Genomic DNA, 19,557 nt, shown 5'->3' with positions numbered 1-19,557 from the left:
ACGCCACGCGGAGTCGCACTGTCCCACTTCGCACAGCGACCCTGGTCTCCCCGACGCAGTCATCAGACAACTTTACCAAGCCACTGCTCGCACTGCGACCTGTGGGTCCCGCACTCCGGCATCGCCTGTTCACACAGCAGCCTGGGCATCCCTGACGCTGCCGCTCCTGCTGACACCGGCGCCGCTGCCTGCACCGTGGCCTGTGGACACTGCTCGTGAGGTACAAAAAGCACCGTCCCATCCTGCACCGCAGCCCCAGTCCACCGATGCCAGCACCATTGATTCCTGTGTCGTCACCAGGAATCCTGCCTGCACCGTGGCCTGTGGACACCGCTCGTGAGGGTCACGAAGCACCGTCCCGCACTGCTGGCTTGGCCCTACCGACGACAGCGCTTCAGCAACGACGACACTGCCTGCACCGTGACCTGTGGACACCGCACCTCGCACCTCCCCACTTCACACTGCAGCCCTGGTCTCACCGACACCACTGGATGCCGTCACCGAGCCACTACCTGCACCGTGACCTGTGGACACCGCACCTCGCACCTCCCCACTTCACACTGCAGCCCTGGTCTCACCGACACCACTGGACGCCGTCACCGAGCCACTACCTGCACCGTGACCTGTGGACACCGCACGTCGCATCGTCCCACTTTGCAACACAGCCAGACGCCATCCACACTAGCGCACCTGACTTCATCAGCCTGGAGTTCGATCTGCAACACGTGTGACCTCAAGGGCTGGACGACTCCTGCACCGACTCCGGAACCGACACTGCGACGTCAGTGATGCCGCTCTTCGGAGCTCACCACGAGGATCACGACGCCCTGCAAATCCAAGGTACTGTTTGTGGTTCTTCCCGACACCGTAGCTGGCCCGCAACACTGCGGCCGGCCAGAACTGTTGGTTTTGTTGATCACGACGCCGTGATAGCCCCAGGTGGAGCTATCGACTTCAAGGAACTGTAGTTTTGAGTAAATCTTGCAGAATTCATATTTGTTCTTACTGTATGTTGGATTTTTATTGTATTTGGTCTTGTTTTATATAGATAAATATTGGCTATTTCTCTAAAACTGGTGTGGTGTCCTTTTGTAGTGTTTTCACTTATTACTTTGTGTTATGTGCAAATGCTTTACACATTGCTTCTGAGATAAGCCTGACTGCTCGTGCCAAGCTACGAAGGGGGTGAGCAGAGGTTATCTGAGCGGGTATCTCCCTTATCCTTACTAGAGTGAGGGTCCCTACTTGAACAGGGTGCAAACCGACTGAAAACTAGAGACCCCATTTCTAACAATCCTGTGTTGAAGATATGCAGCACAGCTGTTCTGGTGAGTTGCGGGCGACGATGCAAGGTGCTGCATCAAAGATGCATCACGCAGCGGCAGTTACGATGAAGCCGTCAATGAGGCTTGTAATGCGAGGTCCTACTTTGTCAGAGGATGCTGTTGATCGAGGCTTACGGTTTGAAAGTCCTGTATCATGGATGCGCAGCGCTGAGGTGTTTCGATGGAGGGGTGTGAGGAGAATGCCACGCTGTGTTGGTTCTACCCAAGAGACCACAGCTGGGCTGGCAGAGCAACTTTAGGCCTACCTCCAAGGGTTGAGGACTCGGGTGGCACCACTTGGGGGCAAGACTCACACCAGGCAGAGTACAGGTTTCTGTCCCTAAGGCTCTGATCAGGAGGCCAGTCAACTAGCCCTTAGAGTCACTCTGCTGGTCCAGGGTCCAAAATACAGTTCCAGTCCTCAACACTCAGGCAGAGCAGCAGGGCAGCAAAATAGTGGTATTTCTTGCAGCTGAGCTGCACAGCGTCCTTCAGAGTCTTCCACAGGTCCGGAGGTGTACTGAAGAGTTGGGTGTGAGGGTCCAATATTTATACTTGGTGCCAGCTTTGAAGTAGGAGAAGGTTCTGGAGGTTTCCACCCCAAGAGATGTTTGGCATTTTCTGCCTCTTTGCACTAGCTACAGCTTGTCTGAGGGCACATAAACCAGTGTGAAACCCCTTATGAGTGTCCTGAGGCAGAGATTTTGTGTTGTGTAAGTGTGGAAGGTGACAGCTTCTTTCCCTATCAAGTCAGAGATGGCCATCCTCTCTCTGTCTGGGAGTAATACACAAAGGCCAACTGCCAGCTACACAGACATGCGACACAGGATATAAGCTGTAGACACCAAATGGCTGGGATAAGAAAATGGCATCTTTCTGAAAGTGGCATTTTCAGGACTGTGATTTTAAGTCTGACTTTACCATTGAAGTGTGGTTTGAATGACAATTATTTAGACACCAAACCCTACCTCCCTACATGCTCCCAATTGAAAGTTATCACTTTTTAAATGTAATAAGGTAACCAAATGCTATCCTACTGGAGAGATAAGCCTTGCAGAAATGAAAAACAAATGTAGGAGTTTTTCACTACCAGGACATGTAAAAGTTACAAGTACATGTCCAACTTAATAAATACACTGCACCCTGCTGTAGGGGTAGCTTAGGGCCTATCCTAGGGGTGACGGGTGTATTAAAAAGAAAGGATAAGGCCTTTCAAAAGGTTTATTTTTCCAGGTCGACACAGAGGCTGCGTTGGCAGGCCTGGGGCATATTTGGAAGGCTACTTAAGTGGCCTGGGTACATGTAATGCACTGTATTGGGGACTTACAATTAAACTGAATGTGCAAATTGTGTGTAAGCCACTATCACTATGTTTTAGGGAGTGAGCAAACACACTTTGGCACTGTTCAACAATAGTAAAGTGAACAGAGTCCCACGGAAAACAAAAATGAGATCAGCAAAATTGGCAGAGCAAGGTATAAGGTTTGGGGGAAGACCACACTAAGGCTGACAGGTCTATTAGGGCTGGCCTGGGGCCATGGGTAGGCCAAGGACCAGGCACTAGCCCTCCCCCTCCAGTTCTTCAGTACTCACACGCTGAATCTGCCTTGTTGCCAAAATGGTGAGTTCTGTCTAAGGGCATGTGCGTAAGGGATGCCTGGACATACCCTGAGAAGGCAGATGACCTCAGCTAGCCATAGCAGCAAAGTGCCATCGACGAAGCAATTACTATACCTAAAGAGTCTTCAGTCTGTAGAGTATTGTGAACTTTGCTGCATCTCAATCAGGCACAAAAATAAATTTATGTAAAGTGCATGCGCCCTATCTTATGCTCCTTTTAACGGCTCTACACACGCACATCTACCTAAGACAGGAGAGCCCTAAAGGCTAGCCACAACATCAGTTACCAAAAGCTGCATGTTAAAGTCGAGAGGTTTACAGGGAAGAGAAATGACAGATTCTTCTAAAAGCATGAGGGGAGGTATATGACAAAGGCATTTTTCAGCTGCCACACACTGTTGCCTCGGGAGAGTAATGGCAGTAGCATACTGTGGTTCTTGCCCTTCATTCTTTTCCTAGCAGCAACAACACACATTTAGGCCGAAAGGGAACTGAGAGTGAAGTGAAAGGGACAGTGGAAAGACAAGTGTTAGGAGCTTCATTGCAAGAGAAGACAAGATGATCATGCTCCAGCCATGACAACGCCACAGCAGCAGTAGAGGCAGAATAATACCTTTCACCTCTTTTTATGCAATATCGTTGGGCATTTGAGATCTACAATGTTCGAGCATCTGTTAACGGGAAAAAGAATATTCAAAGTTCCGTTTACCTTCCTGGTTCTGTAAGGCAGAAGGCTGCTATGTGCTCCCCAGTTGCAAGCTTTGGCAGGTACTTGGCTCTCTGTGCGTCAGTTCCTGCAATCAGGAGCCCCTAAAAGAAAGAAAATCCGACGTTAGTACCTAGTGTTTTTTAGACTCCAGAATTAAATTGGGCCATGCCTCGCAAAGCGGTTTGTATTACTATTTTACTTAGGACATAAAGGTGTTGAAAATAGCAAGCAGCGTAATGAATAGCCAATAGATTCACCGTACTTCTAGAACACGGTGTCGCTCATTCTTGGGGTACCACTTATAATGTCCATTTTGTTTCACATCATTCTTTTTGAGTTTCATAGGCATTTCAAGGTTGTGCACGCTATTAGTATCAATATGAAATAATCAGACTGAGCTACATAATTTCTAAAAAGAAACACAAAACCCGCACACAAATACCACCAAGACATTTAAACATGACTGTATAAGTCATATAACTCTGTGCAAATCTTTGGCCAAAAGAAACATACACAAATGCCTTACTAAGTCAGGGCATTTGATTTTATAATGGAAAGAAAGAACCAAAATAATCTGAGGAATTTGTATAGAATATCATAGGTCACTGCGCACTGAAATCCAGTGGGCTGCAAGAATAAACCTTTAACAAGTGTACAATAGCTGCACCGTATTAATGATTTTCCTTTACTTCTTGCAATATATACCTCCAGCCAGCTACATCTGTGAATTCTTCAACAATGGAATATTTACACCTACAACTGAAAACGGGCCAGAGATATTGTCCAGGTGAATATTCATATCATGTTATGCCTTACAACTTATATCTGCCTCTGGCCCAGAACGTACACCGTCTTTTTCATTCAGATTTTCTGAACAGAAAGTAATAATGCAGTTAAACCTGGAGAAGATTTCACGCACCATATCTTCCCCTGGTTTTTAAGGCAAGGGCTCTCAAAATTAGGTCTGGCAAATGCGAGCCTCCATTATCTCCTTTTAGGGGCAATCATTATGGAGCATCTGGCTGGACTACAATTGCAGCTACCACATTCAAAGATATGATTAAAAAATACCCCTCAAGGTGTAGCTGAAGAATCAAAAAACTGGAAATCTATGAACCTCAGAAGGATCACATAACTAATAATGATTATTGTATATTCCCAGTCCTGGAACTGCTCTTCCGATACCGAAGGGATGCCGAGGTGCATGAAGCATGAGTCAGTGGAAGATTAATCAAATATGAGCATATCCAAAATACAATTTACAAGCTTAATGCCCTCCAAGGTTTACAGGTTCAGAGTTCCAGAATACCATGTGAACTGCTTCAAAAATGTGGTGAAGATGGTGAACCTTCTCTCTCTCACCCACAGGTGCGTGCACACAGCTGCCACAGCGAGATGTTATCAACATGCCAGCACAAAAGCCTGACAGTAGCCAAACTCCAAGACAGAAGTCTAAACTAATTTGAATGGATTGTCTGGAAGGCTCTTTGGCAACAAACAAGCAAGGCCAGAGAAACAGAAACATGGTGTCTCTCTGCCATTGAGGGTATTATCTTGAGATCAATGATATGACTAATCGGCAGATCCAAAATACTTTAAGAAGTGATTTTTGCAGAGGAAAATGAAATAGGAAATAGGGAAAACAGATTTAACAGTTGTAGTGCTTAAAGCCTCCCTCACCCATCAATCCTGAAAAAAAATACTGGAGTACTTTATACAAAACTGGTGCCTAACCAAGAATGACTCCCTCGCTGCCAATTGGTGAAGGTGGACCATCCCTAAGCACAATGTTTTGAAGGTGGTCCAGCTTCCAAATCTTTATAGGCAAGGACTGGGAGGAGGTGGGCAGGGCTGAGCAAGGGGGGGTACTTTTTCTGTAGCTCATAATCCACACCAAATGAGACTTATAAAACAGCAAATACCTCAAATTACGTCAGATGCCTCGATCCCAGTGTTGCTGGACCAGCTTTACTAATAACAGCTACTGCCTTTTGAAGTGACCTGTCTCCTCTACCTCTTTGTTGCAAACATGGACTCCTACCTTGTCTCGTGCTTCTCCCTGCCATCTCTCAGAGGCCCAAACTGCCTCTTCTGCTTCAGTTTTCCTTTGCCTTGGGTCATTTCTCCAAGGCCCAAAGCCTCCTTGGCATGGCAAATGTGCACTGGGCCATAATGCAACTGAGGAGTAAAAGTAAACCAGCCATAATAAGGTATAGTTGGCCTGTCACACCACTGGGCCCTGGTGCCAATACACCGGCAGCACCAACAATACCTGCAGGCGTCATTCCCCTTTTTCATAGTAAGACCGTTATTACTGGGGTGTAAACGCCACTCACAGCCTGGCACAGTTCCATAGCACCTATGGCACAAATAATAGCGATGACCCTTTTTGAAAGGGAGGGGGTGAGACAGACCCCGATACATTGCCTCTTCTCTGGGAGCATCTCTCTGAGGAAATTGCCATTGTAAACAATAAAAAAAATGGCCCTCACATCGCGTTCCCCTCCTCTGGGCATCTTTTTGACAATCTACTTGATTTTCTCTCCTTTATTCTTTCTCCTGGGGGTATTACTCTTAAGTCTCAGGAGCAAGAAGAATCAGGGCTCTGCATATGAGGGCAACCCTGCTGACCTTCTCCCTGCTACACCCTCCGCTCACCAGGAAGGACATCTGCATGTAAACGGAGGTCCAGGTGGGCAGGCTCTATGGTGAATGACGTGCCCTTCAATGAATGGTAATACCGATCTTGTGGTGCATGTTACTGGAACAAAGAGACAATGGCAGGGTGGGCTTCTGTGCTGTGAAGCTGATGGAGGGACAGAGAGCTAAAGAAGAAACACACGTTCTCACCAAGGTGCCTGCTACCTGAAAGCAAAATAAACGTGTGCAATTAGTTAATTACCAAATATAAAGGCTGCTAATTGAATGGGTCACATGAAGCTTCAAGGCGACAAAGATGTGTTCCTTTTCAGAGGTAATGTAAGTGTGTTATCAGTGGAGGTCTGGAGTGTGTCCTTTTAATGGACACTTATAAAAATGTTTGCACTAAATACATTCTGATTACTTATTACGAAAACATATTTTGAAAGCACTTGTCTATTAAACACTACATCATTTTGCAGCAGCCTATCTTATAATGTATTTAGTACTTGCACATGCTTATGTGCCCCCTGGGAATACAGGTACGGACTCCTATCTGGACCCAACTTTATAGTTTGAACAACTCCTTCAAAGAAGTTTTACACTGCAGACCATGAAGATAATTTAGTCAAACACAAAGATACGGTTATGTTTAGGGTCAATTCGGATTTTCATGTAAACCAGAAAATAGGTTTTCTTGTCGTTTTTCAAAGTCCTTATTCCGATGCCCGAAGAAATCTCCAAAATGCATATATTATGAGAGTCAGAGGTTTCAGTTACAACACATGAAAGTATTCAGATGTTTCCAAACGTTTTTGCAACATAGCTTGATCTTTTCTTTTGTCACACAAGTTCAGTCACCGCTTTTATTGTCCGAAATAAAGCAAATATGAATAAACTTTTAATAATGCTTTGGTGACATACAAAAGACACCTTACAAATAACCTTCTTTAATGGTATTAACCTATTTGCTTGCGGCTGTGATGAATACAATCTTGCACTAGATCAAATAGCGAAGTTAATGGAACATAAGCCTTAAGGGAACGTGTTTTGCTGTGCTACACAATGTCAACATTTTTATCTTGCTATCAAATACGGGAGAGAGCACTTCCAATCTAATGACCCCATGCAAAAAGAAATCTCTGAAAATCCAAACACAGTTGAAAATTAGCTCATTTAAAATCAAGGCACCCTCTCGGAATTTTAACATCATCTAGAAAAACGTTAAAACTGGAAACTCCCAAAAAATACAAAATCAGCTGGTTCAAAGGTTTTCTTGTGTTTTGTGAAAAGTGCCATGTATTACTGCGCAGTATCATGCCACAAAAGCTGCCCAGTCCATGTTGACGTTTGTGATGCAACTGGCCCGATTCGGATAAAAAAGACGAGGCCGAAACCCTCTGCACTTTTATTCTCGTTATCTCTTAATAAAGATGAAACATTCGGAAGAAAATTATCTAATGGTGCACCGCCATAAGAGATAAATGCTCGTCACAGAAATAAAGGTCTCATTGTTGAGCCACAAGCAAGTTCTCAAAATCAAATATTTACTAGTGCGCTGACAAAGGGCTGCCTATTGTTGCCTCCGTGGTAGGATGACAGCGCAGAATGTGCTCGGTAGCCCTTGACGCGCACCGACAGTGGGTTTGCGACAAGCCAGCTTACCGTGCTACCGCCGTAGTTTCAACAGCAACAGAGAAGAGCTGCACACAGTAATGCTACCTCCCGCCATTTCCACAATAAGCCAGCCCTTGCTCTAATGGCAGATAAGCACAAAAAGGTGCCGAGTGGGAGTCACAAACGGAAGGGATAATCAAGGGTGAATAGGTGCCAAGATCACACATAGCCTACCATCCGCTCACTTCAGCACTAATGGTGCATTTTGTACTCAAGGGCACCACGACAACTGTCTTAAGCACAGTCTCACTTCCAGCAGGAACACAGAGGGGGATATTCCAACTTTGGAGGAAGTGGTAATCCGTCCCAAAAGTGACGGTAAAGTGACGGATATACCACCAGCCGTATTACGAGTCCATTATATCCTATGGAACTCGTAATACGGCTGGTGGTAAATCCGTCACATTTGGGACGGATTACCACCTCCTCCAAAGTTGGAATAACCCCCAGAGTCCCACCCATTGAACCTCTCCGGCACTTTAGTGAAATGCATTCACCCCCCTGTGTTCAGGAATACATTTCCAGAACCATATTGTGCATCAAAGCTGTGATGCTTTTAAAATACTGACCCGTGTTTAACAGCGCGTTCTGAATAACATTGTTATTTTATCTCGTGTTGGCTTGTATTTGGCATGCTTCAGGGGATACGGAGACAGAATGGTTGGCAACTTGTTTAAGTGCCTATCAATTAAAAGCTAACCTAATGAAATCACCCAAATTGACCAACCAAAGGAAGCTACAAACCTATGGGCAATAATAACTAAACACTACTGTTAGCTGACATGAAATTGACCATACTTAGTCTGCTGCAATGTTATCTTCTAGGTTTGTAATACATACCTTCAGGCCAATGGCTTGATGTGCTGCCAGAGTCACAGCAATGGCCCCATCTAGAGAGGTTATCTCCCCAAGTCGTGCATACATTGTATTTGATAGACCAAGACCACCTGTTTAAAGAGAACAAACATGTTTTTCACATTTGTCTTAAATTTCGTGCAGGTTCCACGTTATAGGAATCCTTTTTAAAGGAAAGGCACACAATCTAGACAAACAAGACAGATTGCACAATTTGAGATGGAATCGTTAAGAATATTTAGATAGAGCAACTGGATGATCAAGATTAGGTGAGGTTATGGACTACAGTTCTGCAATGACAATATTCCTCAGCTTGATTTCCATGCAATTCATTTTGTGACCGCCTACAGTTTTTAAATGACAATGTGACTGCAAGCATCAACACCTATTTTTTTTTACCTGTAAATAATAACGTATCAGACTTGAAAACATGCTTCTTTAAAAAAAAAAAAAAGTCCCAGCAACCACGTTTTTTATGGAATAAATGCAGAAATGAAAATGTCACTTACCCAGTGTACATCTGTTCGTGGCATCAGTCGCTGAGATTCACATGGTCTGCATAGCTCGCCATCTGGTGTTGGGTCGGAGTGTTACAAGTTGTTTTTCTTCGAAGAAGTGTTTTCGAGTCACTGGACCGAGTGACTCCTCCTTCTGTGCTCATTGCGCATGGGCGTCGACTCCATCTTCGATTGTTTTCCCCGCAGAGGGTGAGGTAGGAGTTGTACTATAGTAATAGTGCCCGCGCAATGAAATGTGTAAGTATGTACCTATTAAAGGTTTAAATAATATATATACAAATGTACAAAATTGAAGGTAACTTCTGAACTGCTACAGGCTTCCGGGGAGGTGGGTGGGCCCATGTGAATCTCAGCGACTGATGCCACGAACAGATGTACACTGGGTAAGTGACATTTTCAGTTCGATGGCATCTGTCGCTGTAGATACACATGGTCTGCATAGACTAGTAAGCAGTTATTTCCCCATAAGCGGTGGTTTAGCCTGTAGGAGTAGAAGTTGTCTGAAATAGAGTTCTTAATACAGCTTGACCTACTGCAGCTTGTTGTGCGGATAGCACATCTATACAGTAGTGTTTGGTGAATGTGTGAGGCGTAGACCATGTGGCTGCCTTACATATTTCATGCATTGGGATGTTTCCTAAAAAGGCCATTGAAGCACCTTTTTTCCTTGTTGAATGTGCCCTGGGAGTAATGGGCAGTTGTCTTTTTGCTTTAAGGTAGCAGATTTGGATGCATTTAACAATCCATCTGGCTATACCTTGTTTTGATATTGGGTTACCTGCATGAGGTTTTTGGAATGCAATAAATAGCTGTTTAGTCTTTCTGATGTTCTTCGTTCTGTCAATGTAGTACATTAATGCTCTTTTGACATCTAATGTATGTAGTGCTCTTTCAGCCACAGAATCTGGCTGTGGGAAAAAAACTGGTAGTTCTACCGTTTGATTTAGATGGAACGGTGAAATAACTTTTGGTAAAAATTTTGGATTAGGTCGTAGGACGACCTTATTTTTATGTATTTGTATAAAAGGTTCCTGTGTTGTGAACGCTTGAATTTCACTTACTCTTCTCAGAGATGTAATGGCGATGAGAAAGGCAACTTTCCAGGTTAGGAATTGTATTCCGCAAGAGTGCATGGGTTCGAAAGGTGGGCCCATGAGTCTTGTTAGGACCACGTTTAGGTTCCATGAAGGAACAGGTGGTGTTCTTGGTGGTATAATTCTTTTAAGACCTTCTATGAATGCTTTGATGACTGGTATCCTATACAAGGAAGTTGAATAGGTAGTCTGCAGGTATGCAGATATTGCTGCAAGGTGTATTTTAATAGAAGAGAAGGCTAGCTTTGCTTTTTGTAAATGGAGCAAGTAATTTACTATATGTTTTGGAGTTGCGTCTAGTGGTTGTATCTGATTATGATGGCAGTAACAAACAAATCTTTTCCACTTACTTGCGTAGCAGTGTCTAGTGGATGGCCTTCTGGCCTGCTTTAAGACTTCCATACACTCTTGGTTAAGTTGTAAGTGACCGAATTCTATGATTTCAGGAGCCAGATTGCTAGATTCAGCGATGCTGGATCTGGGTGTCTGATCTGTTGGTTGTGTTGCGTTAACAGATCTGGTTTGTTGGGCAGTTTGATGTGGGGTACTACAGATAGATCTAGCAGTGTTGTGTACCAGGGTTGTCTTGCCCACGTTGGTGCTATTAAAATGAGTTTGAGTTTGTTTTGACTCAATTTGTTTACTAGATAAGGGAGGAGAGGGAGAGGAGGAAAAGCGTAAGCAAATATTCCTGACCAGTTCATCCATAGGGCATTGCCTTGGGATTGCTTGTGTGGGTATCTGGACGCGAAGTTTTGGCATTTTGCGTTCTCTTTTGTTGCAAATAAGTCTATTTGAGGTGTTCCCCAGAGTGTGAAGTAGGTGTTCAGAATTTGTGGGTGGATTTCCCATTCGTGGACTTGCTGGTGATCTCGAGATAGGTTGTCTGCCAGTTGATTCTGGATCCCTGGAATAAACTGTGCTAGTAGGCGAATTTGATGGTGGATTGCCCACTTCCATATGCTTTGAGCTAATAAGCTTAACTGCGTTGAATGTGTTCCTCCTTGTTTGTTTAGATAATACATCGTTGTCATGTTGTCTGTTTTGACAAGGATGTATTTGTGGTTTATGATTGGTTGGAAAGCTTTTAGTGCTTGAAAAACTGCTAATAATTCTAGATGATTTATATGCAGTTTTGTTTGATGTATGTTCCATTGTCCTCTTATGTTGTGTTGATTGAGATGTGCTCCCCACCCTGTCATGGAAGCATCTGTTGTTATTATGTACTGTGGCACTGGGACTTGGAAAGGCCGCCCTTTGTTTAAATTTATACTGTTCCACCATAGAAGCGAGAGGTAAGTTTGGCGGTCTATTAACACCAGATCTAGAAGGTGACCCTGTGCTTGAGACCACTGTGAGGCTAGGCACTGTTGTAAGGGCCTCATGTGCAGTCTTGCGTTTGGGACAATGGCTATGCATGAGGACATCATGCCTAGGAGCTGTAGTATTGTTCTTGCTTGTATTGTTTGATTTGGAGACATGTGTTGAATGACTCTGTTGAAATTGTGAATTCTTTGTGGAGTTGGCGTTGCTACTCCTTTTGTCGTGTCTATTATGGCTCCTAGATATTGCTGTACTTTGCTTGGCTGAATGTTAGATTTTGCAAAGTTGACGGTGAACCCTAGTTTGTAGAGGGTTTGTATGACTTGATTTGTGTGGTTTGAGCATTGTATGAGCGAACTGGTTTTGATTAGCCAGTCGTCTAGATACGGGAATACATGTATTTGCTGCCTTCTGATGTGTGCAGCGACTACTGCTAGGCATTTTGTGAATACCCTTGGAGCGGTTGTTAAACCGAAAGGCAATACTTTGAATTGGTAATGTATTCCTTTGAATACAAACCTTAGATATTTTCTGTGTGATTGATGTATTGGTATATGGAAATATGCGTCTTTGAGGTCTAGGGTTGTCATGTAGTTGTGTTTTTTGAGCAATGGTAACACTTCTTGTAGTGTGACCATGTGAAAGTGGTCTGATTTGATGAATGTGTTTACTACTCTGAGGTCTAGAATTGGTCTCAGTGTTTTGTCCTTTTTTGGTATCAAGAAGTAAGGTGAATAAACTCCTGTGTTTATTTGTGTGCTTGGTACTAATTCTATTGCATCTTTTTGCAGTAGTGCTTGAACTTCTATCTCTAGAAGCTGTGAATGGTGTTTTGATACATTTTGTGATTTTGGTGGTATGTCTGGAGGGAATTGCAGGAATTCTATGCAATAACCATGTTGGATAATTGCTAGGACCCATGTGTCTGTAGTTATTTCCTCCCATGCTTCGTAATATTGACCTATCCTTCCCCCCACTGGTGTTGTGTGGGGGGGGTGAGTGACGTGTGAGTCACTGCTTGTTGGTAGTGGTTTTGGGGCTTTGAAATCTTCCTCTATTCCTAGGGAATTGCCCTCCTCTATACTGGCCCCGAAAGCCTCCCCTGTACTGTCCCTGGTAGGTGGACGGTGCGGACTGTGAGGTACTGGCTTGTGTGGCCTGACCCCGAAACCCTCCTCTAAAAGGTGTTTTGCGGAAGGTGGTATAAGATCCTCTGCTCTGCAGGGAGTAGAGTGCGCCCATGGCCTTGGCAGTGTCAGTGTCCTTTTTGAGCTTTTCTATGGCTGTGTCGACCTCCGGACCGAACAGAAGTTTTTCGTTTACTGGCATGTTAAGTACTGCCTGCTGAATTTCTGGCTTGAATCCAGACGTTCTGAGCCATGCGTGCCTACGGATGGTAACCGACGTATTAATGGTCCTTGCGGCTGTGTCTGCTGCATCCATAGAGGAGCGTATTTGATTGTTGGAGATGTTTTGACCCTCCTCAACAACCTGTTTTGGTCTTTTTTGTAGATCTTTTGGGAGATGTTCAATGAGATGCTGCATCTCATCCCAGTGGGCTCTGTCGTATCGCGCTAGCAGCGCTTGTGAGTTTGCGATGCGCCACTGGTTTGCTGCCTGGACAGCGACCCTCTTCCCGGCTGCATCGAACTTTCTGCTTTCTTTATCTGGGGGAGGTGCATCCCCAGAAGTGTGTGAATTTGCCCGTTTTCTGGCAGCCCCTACCACCACAGAATCTGGTGGCAGCTGAGAGGTGATGAATACAGGGTCCGTAGGAGGCGCCTTATACTTTTTGTCCACTCTAGGCGTTACTGCCCTACTTTTAACTGGCTCCTTGAAGATCTCCTTTGCATGGCGTAGCATGCCTGGGAGCATAGGCAGGCTTTGGTAGGAGCTGTGGGTGGAGGAGAGGGTGTTAAATAAAAAGTCATCCTCTACTTGTTCAGAGTGTAGTTCCACATTATGGAACTGAGCTGCTCTAGCCACCACTTGTGAATAGGCTGTGCTGTCCTCAGGTGGTGATGGCCTAGTTGGGTATGTGTCTGGGCTGTTATCAGACACTGGTGCATCGTACAAGTCCCACGCGTCTTGATCTTGGTCGTCGTGGCTCATGGCGGTGTGAGCTGGCGAATGTGATGGGGTGTAAGTTGGCGAAGCCGGAGTTACAGGTGGAGGCGAGGGAGGAGGTGTTACCGTCTTTGCTGTTTGTTGCTGAGGAGCCTCTCGTGCTCCAAACTGAAGTGTTCTCTTTCTTTTTACAGGTGGAAGGGTACTGATCTTCCCTGTCCCCTGCTGAATAAAGATACGCTTTTGCGTGTGATCCACTTCAGTGGATTGCAGTTCTTGTTCGAATCTGTGTCTTTTCATTTGTGAAGACATAGAATGTTCTTCAGTATAGGAGCCTGAAACTGGGTCTGTTGGTGCTTTTTTCGGCTCCGAAAACCCTGTTGTTTGTTTTTTCGGCTCCGAGGTAACCTTCCTCTTCTTCTGTGCCGAAAAATCTTGGCCTCTATGGTCTTCGGCGCCACTGTCTCGGCGTCGATCCGTGTCGACACCGGAATCTCGGTGTCGATGCTTCTCTTTAGCACTCTCTCGGTCCCGAGGAGGCTGCGTGCCGGTGTCTCGACCGGAGTCGGACGATCTCGACACTGAATGGGCCTTTTTCGGTGCCGATTGTTGGTCACCGTGAATTTGGGTTGAGCCATGGCCGGTTGGCAGTGGCGTCCCCTGGGCCTTTTTGCCTTTTTTAATTTCTGATCTCGACGTCTTACTCACAGTTTTTGTATTGTCGAGTTCGTCGGAGTCTGAATCCTGGATGGAAAAGGATTCCTCCTGTTCCTCTTCTGTCTCGAACTGCCGATGCTCTTTTGGCGTGGACGCCATCTGCAGTCTTCTCGCTCGACGGTCGCGCAGAGTTTTTCGGGACCGGAACGCCCGACAGGCCTCACAGGATTCTTCGCTGTGCTCGGGTGACAGGCACAGGTTACAGACCGAGTGTTGGTCCGTATAGGGATATTTGTTGTGGCATTCAGGGCAGAATCGAAACGGGGTCCGTTCCATCGGCGTTGTTCTCCATGCGGTCGGGCCGACTAGGCCCCGACGGTGTGCCGAAATCTACCCCGAAGGGCACCGAAGCGCTTCGATGTTCAATGCGTCGTCGTATGTGTTTATCTCGAACCGGATCGCAACGATACCGTCGAAAATCTTCCGTTTTCAGCTATCTTTCCGTTCCGAAACTCGGAGCGACAGGAACACGTCCGAACCCGATGGCGGAAAGAAAACAATCGAAGATGGAGTCGACGCCCATGCGCAATGAGCACAGAAGGAGGGGTCACTCGGTCCAGTGACTCGAAAACACTTCTTCGAAGAAAAACAACTTGTAACACTCCGACCCAACACCAGATGGCGAGCTATGCAGACCATGTGTATCTACAGCGACAGATGCCATCGAACACAAAATAACAGAAACTCATTTCTAAGAACTGACATAGTGAAAACCCCATCTGATAGTGAATCAAATTAACACATCTTTTTTGTGTAAAATAATAGAACAAACATTCAGGAACAGCTAAAATATATGTTAGTAATTTACTTTAAATACTCTGCCTTCTAAAGTTTAGAGAACTATATAGACCTCATTTTCATATGCCATTAAGAGTTCCACCTTCTGTAGGTCTCAGTTAACACCAGAGCATCCTTTTCCTGGGTAGCGGCTCTCCATAAATCACACATTTTTGTAACAGTAGTATGAGCATAAGTTCTGGGTACCACAGTAAACCTACATGCTGAATTGTAGTGTTTTCCTATCTAAATATGTTACCATTTAATTGACGTTTCGACCTAACCAAATAATGTCACTTTAACATTTGTTTTTTCAGTGATTTTCTGATATTCTTTTAGCGTAAAGTAAGGTGCTATTACCATAGCAAACTATAACATCACTTTAAACTTTGGTTACTTTAGAGAATTTCTTGGGTTATTTTAACATTAAGTATGAGCGACTTACCATACCTAATCCCCATGAGTGGCCAAACACCGATGGACATGCTACACTTTTTTTGTACTTTATTTTCCCAGACCATTTGAAGTCCTGTTGGACCACGGCAACCTTAAAATTATTATATATATATTTTTTTAATCTGGGCTCAGAGGTCCCTCTGGAACCCCTACACAAGGGCCAACTTACTCTTAAGCTGCCCCCTTATATGATATTTTTTAAACAGTTTCAGGACACAAGGACAACTCCCCGTGTCCTGTAATGGCAGCAGCAACATTTCTTCTGATGTGGCAGCCTGCCAATCAGAGAGGTCACTTCCAATGGTCCGACCTGAGTCCTGCAGGGGCACAATGACTGACGGGAGAAAGAGCCTGCTCAGCTAATTACAACGCTATATTTTTTAAAGTCCAAATCTTGCCCGATTCCCGAGGGACACTTGTGGAACCAGCTGTCACTATATCCCTATTTTTTTTCCAACCTTAATTTCTCCCAAACTACTTAACAGGTTTACGATAAATCACAAAAGACACTTTCTGCCTACTATGGCTAGGCCTTACTACATCTAAACCGGACATTGTGAGGGCCTGGAGGTAGCTTCTGGCTCCCTCATTTGAGGCTTGGAAGCGGGGATACCACTGCCTAGGCCTGAAACGTCCGATTTATATAGCCTGGGGCTGTCACAAGAAGTACTATAAAATCTGGAAGGGAAGGGCGGAATGTGGTGCTGCCAGTGAGTGGGTGGGAGTCTTTGGAAGCCGAAATCAGAAAGTTTGCATCATGAGTACTTTCCGGAGAGGGTGTGGGCTGGTGGGTTGTGATGCATGGAGCACTTTCTTTTATTTCTTTCTCCAAATCACTGACAGAAGTGGCGCTCGTTACTGTTTTTATTTCATTTGCAATTTTTTGCTGCTTTGTTAAAGGAAGTTAATACTGGTCACATAGCTAGGCTGGAAGACCCTGCTATTTCCATCATTTGAAAGACTTGTCGATATTACCAACAGTTGGCTGTCTATTCAAGATGTACCACCTAATAAAAAAGTCTTGAATAACACTCTTTCTGGCTAAAGATCTAGCTTTCTGCCAAATTTGGAGTAATTCTGTTCCCCAACTTTTCTGTATCATTGTCCGATTACCTACATGGAAACTGCATTGGAAAATTGCTTTTGGGACACCTCTCAGCCCCCACCCTTGACAGATCACCCTGAAATTTTCAAAGAAGAAGCATAGGTGGCTGAACTTTCTTTTGGGAACGTTTTGTGGAGATTCATCAAATGGCACCAAGGTTTTTAGCAAAACAAACAAGCATTTGCAATGCAACGGGTCTCGCGTTTGCTCATGTTAGAGCCGATAGGTGAAAAGTCGGGTTAGGAGTTTACAACGCTATCGGCAAAAGTGCATTTATGTACGTAACCCGAAAAAAGTGCAATTAACTATGTAAAGCGCTCGACTTCTGCCAAGCGAAATCGCACTAGTAAATTAGAGAAAAAGTAGTCCACGAGCCGGACAGAAAACAGCGAGCCTTGCATGTTTTCTGTACTTGGTCGATGCGCTCGAGGAGGGCTAGCCACCGGAAAAGGCATGACGTATGCATGCCTTCGACTAATGAAAGCAAGCAGATTTTAATAGGCAAGCCCACGAACCAATGAAAAACACTGGCGTGACGTCGACAGGGCTCCGAGCCCTTTTCTAAACCCTAAAGCGTCTTGCTGCGATATGCATGCAACGCAGGCTCGACCCTAAAAATGTTCTTCAATGGAAAGTCTGATCTAACTATAACTTTACTGTGAAGACCACCACTGTGTAAAACATATCCATATTATTATACAAACACCAACGCGTTTCGACCTTCACGGTCTTGATCACACATACACATGCAAACACACACACACGTATAAATATGAGAATAGTGTTGGCGGTTTATACCAATTAGTGTGCACAATGTCAAAAAGTAAAGTTTTGTAACTGAAATCTAACTGGTATAATGATAAGAATTAGGTGCACCAAGTTAATAATGTAAACATTAATATTTTCCACAACAAACTACGTCTGCTGCCAATGCTCTATGGTAGCATTTGGACAACTGCTGTGCTGCATGAAAGTTTCCCTTTATTTTCCAGCTTACCATACTCCTCTGGAATCTGCATGCCAAACAGACCAAGGTTCTTTAAACCGGCTAATGTTTCTTGAGGGATTTTAGCCTCCTGATCAATCTTCTTAGAGTCAACTGAGAAGACAAAAGTTTCAAGAAAATTTGTAAAATTATGTATGCATGAATTTCTTTCCACCTTACATCAACTACATATAGACATGGCGCAATTATGGGCGAAGAAAAAAAAAACAAAACATATTAAATTCTACCAAACAAAATTACAAGATGGCAGTTATGCTGAAACCAAAGGTAAACTAATTGTAATCATGACTAATTTTATTTTAATTACTTTAAAAAAAAATGTTGATTTTACTAAGAAAGGGTACACCTAAGATCATGTATGATGGTCGCCTAATATGAGCTGCAGCAAACATGACTTTCAGCATACTGAATTGTTTCATTACACGAAAACAAGTATTTACATAGAAAAACAACTCCCATTATCTATTGTGAAAGATGGATCCAAGTCAGGGGGCAAAAGACAAAAACAATTTGATCTATACAGCAACAAAAGTGCAAAATGAATTAGGCTGCATGTTTTTAATAAAGGCTATTTAAGAATGCAAATATGGGGAAAGGATAAGGGGAAGAAAGTTGTACACACTGTCCAAGGAAATACGAGCAGCACCTATCCAATAAGTGGACCTGCAATAAAGCCATGCCAAAGTGAAGAAGCCCGCTGTGTACGGTTCACAAACCATGCCTGTACTTTGGTCTGCAGACCAAATTCCCCAAAAATACCTAATACAATCTGCTGGCGCGCCTTATCCTTAGTAAGTAAACTTACTAGGGGACGCGTATAGGTCGATTAATCTTTTGGATCGCATAGGGTATCCTAGTCAAGTATGGCGAGTAAGAGACTGTATCAACAAATCAATCCAATCACCCTTAAATTACCATGAACTAATCTAATCAGGAAAAAACACCATGACTCATATGAAAATTAGTTCTGTTTATTCCCTATTAGTTACAACTCTAATCATAAACCTCTATTCAACAATATCATGATTTCCAAATTTTTATTAGCAACATAAGCAATGAATTCTCATCACCTTATTAATATGCAATAAACTTTAAACAAAGCAATAGCAATTCATGAGATATCGAATGATTCAGCAATATAAGTCAGTCAGTCTAAGTCACCCTTGTCAGCCTACCTATCTCCAGATTAGCATCAGCATGTGGGTCTTCATGTTAAAAAATTTTAGTCAAAAATCATTAATTTGGAAAAACCTAACTAGTAAAGAAAAACGTTTAAATCAGCACAGTTGGTACCTAGAAAGAAAAGCATTCATTAATCATTCCTGTTATAGCTACCTATCCAAGATAGATCAGCAACGAGTCACACTTAGTCTCCAGGTCATCAGTCATCAATAAGACTCAGGCTCACAAGAAGCAAGCCCAAGTTTCAGCACTACGGACAGCGTCTCCTGACGTCATCAACTTTCGCCTCTCCGTTCTGACTTTTCCCCTCATGTCATGACTTTTTATTAGGGTCTCTCAGTCCGTCCCACAATTTGCCCATTGGACAACCTTATCAGGGGTTATGACTCCACCCTATTATTTTTGTTTACCACTTGTCTACGTTATTTTGAGAGTCAAGTTCCATTAACATGATTGGTTGTTCTGTCGATGAGAACATCATCCAGT

General features: G+C 44.0%; 1 protein-coding gene across 1 annotated transcript in view; it reads right to left on the bottom strand.

Moving 5' to 3' along the window:
- Positions 1–19,557, bottom strand: part of ACAD9 (acyl-CoA dehydrogenase family member 9) — a 386,804-nt gene that overhangs the window by 328,544 nt on the left and 38,703 nt on the right. Inside the window, exons 3-5 of the mRNA XM_069206630.1 lie at positions 17,881–17,982; positions 8,812–8,918; positions 3,655–3,755 (exon numbers count right to left, since the gene is read on the bottom strand). Of these exons, the coding sequence (XP_069062731.1) occupies positions 3,655–3,755; positions 8,812–8,918; positions 17,881–17,982 (310 nt within the window). The remainder of the gene's footprint in view (positions 1–3,654; positions 3,756–8,811; positions 8,919–17,880; positions 17,983–19,557) is intronic.

Source organism: Pleurodeles waltl, chromosome 9 (genome assembly GCF_031143425.1).
Source record: "Pleurodeles waltl isolate 20211129_DDA chromosome 9, aPleWal1.hap1.20221129, whole genome shotgun sequence".
In the NCBI taxonomy this organism is placed as follows: Eukaryota; Metazoa; Chordata; class Amphibia; order Caudata; family Salamandridae; genus Pleurodeles; species Pleurodeles waltl.
Note: the sequence above shows the minus strand (reverse complement) of the source record. Positions and strands in the feature narration are given on the sequence as shown.